The sequence below is a fragment of the Silene latifolia genome, chromosome 3, assembly GCF_048544455.1.
Source record: "Silene latifolia isolate original U9 population chromosome 3, ASM4854445v1, whole genome shotgun sequence".
In the NCBI taxonomy this organism is placed as follows: domain Eukaryota; kingdom Viridiplantae; phylum Streptophyta; class Magnoliopsida; order Caryophyllales; family Caryophyllaceae; genus Silene; species Silene latifolia.
In genome coordinates this window covers 96,204,836-96,211,303 of record NC_133528.1, presented here as the reverse complement: position 1 = coordinate 96,211,303, position 6,468 = coordinate 96,204,836, and the positions used below count along the sequence as shown (strand labels likewise).

At 32.3% G+C, this 6,468-nt stretch overlaps 2 protein-coding genes across 2 annotated transcripts; one reads left to right on the top strand and one right to left on the bottom strand.

The window, feature by feature from the left end:
• The first annotated feature begins 450 nt into the window (after positions 1-450).
• LOC141649370 (uncharacterized) lies at positions 451-1,006 on the top strand. Its single transcript, XM_074458063.1, has 3 exons — positions 451-477; positions 566-833; positions 918-1,006. Exons 1-3 carry the CDS (start codon positions 451-453, stop codon positions 1,004-1,006), a joined length of 384 nt encoding a protein of 127 aa, XP_074314164.1.
• Positions 1,007-5,350: 4,344 nt separating this feature from the next.
• LOC141649369 (uncharacterized) lies at positions 5,351-6,149 on the bottom strand. The gene is made up of 2 exons (XM_074458062.1): positions 5,598-6,149; positions 5,351-5,485 (listed from the first exon to the last, which is right to left on the bottom strand). Exons 1-2 carry the CDS (start codon positions 6,147-6,149, stop codon positions 5,351-5,353), a joined length of 687 nt encoding a protein of 228 aa, XP_074314163.1.
• Positions 6,150-6,468: the final 319 nt, after the last annotated feature.

Here is a 6,468-nt window from a genome sequence, read left to right as displayed (position 1 = left end):
CAGACCGAGACGTGGCCCATGTCCACACCCAGCCTTCTGAAATTTGGGTAACAGATCCACACCCATAAAATATATGGCATCACATCATATTACTAATGAACCCTAAATCAAGCCTCAATAACGTTTTAAGCAGTTGATTATAGGAACACCACCTCTCCTAAAACCACCTCCATCAACTCTTCACCCCCACTTTCTTTTCAACCAACTTATTATATATTATAGGTATTATAGGTAAAGGTATAACATCGATTGTTCATTTTCATCTGCCAAAAAATACAAAACCTGGAAAATGTCAAAAAATAGAAAAGTACTATGGGAATAATTATGGTACCAAAAACAGTGAAAACAATGGAAGCATATAAAAAGAACTAGGAAGTCACGTTTCGTGTTCTTAGAAAATGGATTCGAGATTCGGATGAAAAAGATGCAACAAAAAGAAAACTTTACGGAATGGAGTTCATTTGTATCGACAGTGAGGTAAATTTCTTTTGCATTTTCAATATTTTCGTTTACAAAATAGAAGTTTACTACTATCTCAAAAGTTAACAAATTTATATCCGTGTAGGGTGAGTTAATTCAAGCAACTGTAGCAAAGACACTTGTGCGGATTTTCAACCCACTTATGCACGAAGGAAATATTTACACCATTTCAAAGTTTGTGACGGAACAAAATCTAGGAAACGATAGAGCAACATTTCACAAATGCAGGATTGCAATGCAATTTGCAACAAGAGTGAAAGAAGTTCATGGCCACGAAATACCTTCTCAAGCATTTACATTCGTCAGCATCGAAGACATTATTCATGGGAATGTCGATAATGAATACTACATAGGTGAGCAAACTCACTACTTATTAATTTATACCATAAAAAAAAAATTATCTACCAAGGATAACAAATGTTTATTTGCATGTGAAGATGTTATTGGTGTTATAACCCAATTTCAAGAGTATGAAGAAATTAAGGGATACAAAAAAATATGCATCGACCAAATGGACGAACAGTGATATTTTTAGCGCACTCACGTACTTTATTTATGTTATATTCTTTAATTATTTAATCATTTCTCATTATTTAAATTGCAAACCTTTAAAACGAAAAGGAGACTAAAGCTAACGATTTGGGAACGGTACTTTCGCGAGGTTGCTACGCTAAAAGAACAATGCAAGTCCTTAGAAGAGAAACCAGTATTGGTCCTCAAATATGTCCAAAGGAAGCAATGGCATGGTGAGTATCAATTCACCCAATTTCCAAACAAATAATCAGCATGTTGTGAGGTAGATAACGAGATTAGTCTATCATTTTGCGTATTTAAATTAAAAATTATTGCCTTATGCCTTATAAATTTCTTATTTACAACAGGAAACGCGACGCTTTCAATAACAAGAGGAGGGGCGACAAAATTTGAAATTAGTGTAGAGAAGTTCCAGAAGTACAGGAGTTCAAAAACAGGTTAACAATTCTGTTTACGCAAAACTTTTATTTCAGTCCATAACACAGAAGGCTAAAACAATTGTTTAGGAAGGAATTAGTGTAGTATATTTGATGCTTTACCCATTGTGTTTGACATTATATTATGATTATTACAATTTTATAAGTTGCATAAATCAGTCACATACCTTTATAGATTTAAGACACCTTCATAATAATGCCACTTTGTAGAATCAAGACAATATCAAATAATGCTATTTCTGGTCCACTTGGGGTATTATCCAATGCAAGTAACATCCTCACAGAAGAAAAAATAAAATCATTAACTTCAATCCAGGAAACAAATAAGGCAAAGAATTTCTACCAACCAAAATGAGTTTATTACGGAACTCTTATGTCGACACATGTTTGGATTTTATAACACTAACATGAATCTACTTGAATTTACAATTATAGGCCGGATATTATGTGATATTAGTCTATGTAGAAGAAATGAACTTATCTGTTCATTGGTATTTCAACTCATTCGAAAAATGCCTAGGAAAGGTTACTCAATAAGCCGATCAACTATGGTATTGCAAGAAACCCGGATGTAAAGTAGAAAATATTGAAGTCCCCAAAGCATACCCAAGGTAATTTACCGACTAAAAATGAAAATTTAGCTTCAAACAAAAACGTAATACTACATTTTTTGGACGACTAAAACGAAAATTTAGTTGCAAACAACTACTAACTTTTTTTGACGATGCAAAAAACAGGTTCCAACTGAAAGTCGAGGTAAGTGATGGAGGTCAGGTTAAGGCTCAACTTATGTTGTGGGACACCCCAATCTATAAAATTGTAGGCAAGCAAGTATCAACAATACTAAAGACACAAGAAAGGGCACATTATTATTGATTCAAAATCTGTTTTCTTTAATCGCAAGTAGAAATTGACAAACTCATAAGTGTGAAAACAGGAAGGAGACAAAGAAGCGGTGCCACTTGAATTAAGAAAAATTATAGAACGTGAGTTCATCGCCAAAATCTTGGTGGACCAAGAGTATAACATATGACAAAAATCAATTTGCTACAAAGCAACCCAATTATATGGAGACAAGGATGTGATAGAAAAATGGAAAGAACTAGAAGAATGTGTAAAGGTACTTTTTATCATTACTTGCAACACGAAATATTATGCCAATTTCAATTAATGATACTAACACCTAATATTTTGATTGCAACACGAAATATTATGCCAATTTCAATTAATAAGACTAACACCTAATATTCTGATCTTGAAGGCAGCGGAAAGTAGCGAAAAAAATTCAGCAATAACTATTTCTGGAAGTGAGATAAGCAACACAGAGCTCATGTTATTAGTACGTAAAACCATTCATGCTTATTTATGATATTACTCTGCACACTCAATAGATAATATCTATATGCTTAGACCAAGTTTAATGATGTTAATATAATTGTACAATTAGGAAAACATGAAGACGTATAGCGAGGAAGATAAAGATAACACACCGATTAGGAAGTTGCCTCAAAAGCGAGCATGCTTGGAATATGACGGCTTCGAAATAACTGAAGTAAGAGAAATGTCAGCAGATCAGGGGTCATCGAGCAAAGCAAATATTCCAATCAAGAATATTAAGATCGAGAAGTAGTCTTTCTTTATGTCGTTATAACAGGCTCATTGCATACTATGCTTTTGAATTTATGTTTAATAGACTACATTTGAAGACTTTTTAGTACTTTTCATGTGTTTTGCGTTTTTTTTTTATTTTAAGTGTGTAAAAGACTAGGTTGTGAACAATTTGTACTACGTTTTAAGTTTGTTTGTATGTTTTTATAAGTAGTGTGTCGTTTATGTGTTTACGTCGAACATTGTTTTTGCAACAATGAATTCACAACAGATAAAGAAGTTTGTACTTATCTTAAGAATCTTCAAACAAGTCCAGATTGAATGCGTAATTACAACAGAAGATATCCACTTACTTTGGTTTAACAATTACGATTAATCTGTAACAAAAAAACAAAGGACGGTCAGGTTTAAAAGAAGGCAAATATTAAAAGCTTAACAAGCAAACAATTACATACAAAATTGCAAATTAAATAAGAGAACCATCAAATTATACTTATTACGAAAAGATTACTTCTTGATTTTTTAACCATACTTGAAAAAAACTCATAAAAAATATAGAAGTTTCATATTATAATCACACGTTCAATACATTCAATACCCCTTTTTTTGCCATAAATTTATTGACCTGCTATATTTAACTTGCTCAAATGAAACAGTACAAATACGATGAAGGATGTAATGTATAATCGCAATACGACGTACTATATGAATACAAATGAACAAAAGACCTGAACAACCAGTTACATAAAGACTGTCCTCAACATGATTTAATTAGAAACAGGCCACTACTACATCACTTTGACTTAATATGTTGTATAGACAAACGCAATGCAGTTTCAAAATAGCCATATAAAATGTATCATCACAACTAGGATTTGTACTTTTTCACAATACACCACAAAAAAAAAAAAGAAAACAGAATACCAGACCAAATACTTATAAATGAAAATATGAAGTACAAAGATTTAAAAACAATATTACTTCAATTTTTTTTTACCAAATTTGAATACAAAATACGAGTTGAACGAACACAAATCTTGAAAGCTTAAAAAGGAAATTATGACATAAAAAGCACAAAATAAATAAGAGACCTTCAAATTATTATACACATTTATAAGGAAATATTGTTTCTTTATTTTTAACTATACTACGTTTTAAGTTTGTTTGTATGTTTTTATGAGTAGTGTGTTTTTTATGTGTTTACGTTGAACTTTGTTTTTGCAACACTGAATTCACAAAAGATAAATAAGTTTGTACTTATCTTAAGAATCTTCAAACAAGTTCAGCTTGAATGCGTAATTACAACAGAAGATATCCACTAGCTTTGGTTTAACAATTATGATTAATCTGTAACAAAAAAACAAAGGACGGTTAGGTTTAAAAGAAGACAAATATTAAAAGCTTTACAAAGAAAAAATGACAAAAAAAATTGCAAATTAAATAAGAGAACACAAATATTACTTCAATTTTTTTTATTTTAATTGAACTTAAAAGCGAATTTGAATACAAAATACGAGTTGAATGAACACAAATCTTGAAAGCTTAGAAAAGAGATTATGACATAAAAGCACAAAATAAATAAGAGACCCTCAAATTATTATACACATTTATAAGGAAAGATTATTTCATTATTTTTTAATTTTTAACTATACATTAAGGAAACAACGATAAAAAATCAGGGCACATTGGAAGGACAAAATTAACTAACTTAACTAATGTAGATAATTGAACTTATACTTAATTATAAAACTGTCTCAACATAATTTAAGATGAAAACAAGCTATTGGTCTAAAATGTTTGACATTAGTAGGTCTTTCAATTTTTGGAATCAGGGTAATTGACGTGGCATTGATTTGAGTCAGCAATTGCCCAGTATCAAAAAAATTCAGTATAGCTGCACACACCTTATTTCCAACTATATCCCATCCATCCTTAAAGAATTGACTTGTATAGCCATCATGCCCTAGAGATTTGTATTTAGGAATACTAAATAGAGATTTATCTTTAGGAATACTAAATAGACATTGATTCACCTCTTATACAGTAACAAATCTATTCAACATCCCCAAATGATCCTCAGTACAGGAATTCCCTCTTCTAACTATCCTGACATTTACTGGATCAGTAACAGTTTAAGACCCCAAAAGCTCCTGATAATAGTTCAAGAAAGCAGCCTGAATTTGATCACCATCAGTACAAAGGTTTCCATGCTGGTCCACAATACACATTACTTTGTTCTGGATAATTCTCTTTTTAATTGAATTGTGGAAATAAGCAGAGTTTATATCTCCCTATAGAGACCATTGAATCTTTGCCTTTTGGATAAGGAAACTATCTCTAGCACTCTGTAATTTCCTCAGCTCTTGAGCCACTAAACATTCTTGCTGCATAAGTTCATAATCCCCTTGTTTATCTACCATGTCCCTCTGAACATTGTCCAAAAGCACCCCAGTTATATTAAAACTTGTTCAATATCTGAAAAATAAGTTTTGTTTAATTTTTGAGTTCAGGTTTTAACTATTTTAATCTCTTGACAACTTGGAACATTCTAGTACCATGCTTCCTTCTATTCCAAATATTTGCCACACAGTATTTGAACATATCAGATTGCCCCCACATATCGAAGTATTTAAAACTTCTTCTGCATTGGGTATCACATGTCCTATCAACAGTGGTACAAGGACAGTGATTCAATAGCCCTTCTGGGTGAAAATGAGCCATATAGTCTCCAAAATTCTGCATCCATTCAAAATTTCCCATAGCTCTATCAAGCCTGCTATAAACTCTATTTTGAGGTTCTTGTTTATTGGACCAAGTAAATAAGGCCCCAGTAGCTTGAATATCTTCCATACAACATAAAGATATGCATTCCTGAAATCGCTCCATCTCCACCTCAATTGTGTTCCCTCCTAATCTTTCAACATGGGAGACAACAGTGTTGAAATCTCCTGTCCAAAGCCAAGGCTCATTACAATTTGTGGCAGCTTGTTTCAAAAACTCCCATAAACTCTGCCTCTCATTAATCCCATTAAAAACATAAATCATAGTTAGCAAAAACTTCTTGTCATCAGATCTGGAAGTTACTCTCATATGGATATACTGAGCACTATAGGATAAGAATTAGATCTGGAAATAATCAAGCTTCCATAAAATCCATATCCTCCCTCCTTTGTGCCAACTACAATTAGTAGACACACGCCACCCTTCACAGAGAGTAGTGTTTTTATTCAACAGATTACTAGGTTTTATTTTTGTTTCTAAAATCCCACAGTCCTACTCCATTGTTCTGCAAGAACCATTTAACCATCTTTTGTTTATTTAAATCATTAAGGCCTCTAACGTTCTAAAAACCTATATTATGCATCTAAATTGAGAGGAGGGGAATCTTTACCACTCTGCACCGCTCCCC

What these genes read in the sequence shown, in the direction of transcription:
- LOC141649370 (XM_074458063.1), top strand. Translation starts at nt 451, where the DNA reads ATGGAGTTCATTTGTATCGACAGTGAG. An exon ending in TCATTTGTATCGACAGTGAG is followed by an intron (nt 478 to 565) that starts GTAAATTTCTTT and finishes ATATCCGTGTAG; the next exon opens with GGTGAGTTAATTCAAGCAAC. An exon ending in CGATAATGAATACTACATAG is followed by an intron (nt 834 to 917) that starts GTGAGCAAACTC and finishes TTGCATGTGAAG; the next exon opens with ATGTTATTGGTGTTATAACC.
- LOC141649369 (XM_074458062.1), bottom strand. Translation starts at nt 6,149, where the DNA reads ATGAGAGTAACTTCCAGATCTGATGACAAGAAGTTTTTGCTAACTATG. An exon ending in ATGGTACTAGAATGTTCCAA is followed by an intron (nt 5,486 to 5,597) that starts GTTGTCAAGAGA and finishes GACAATGTTCAG; the next exon opens with AGGGACATGGTAGATAAACA.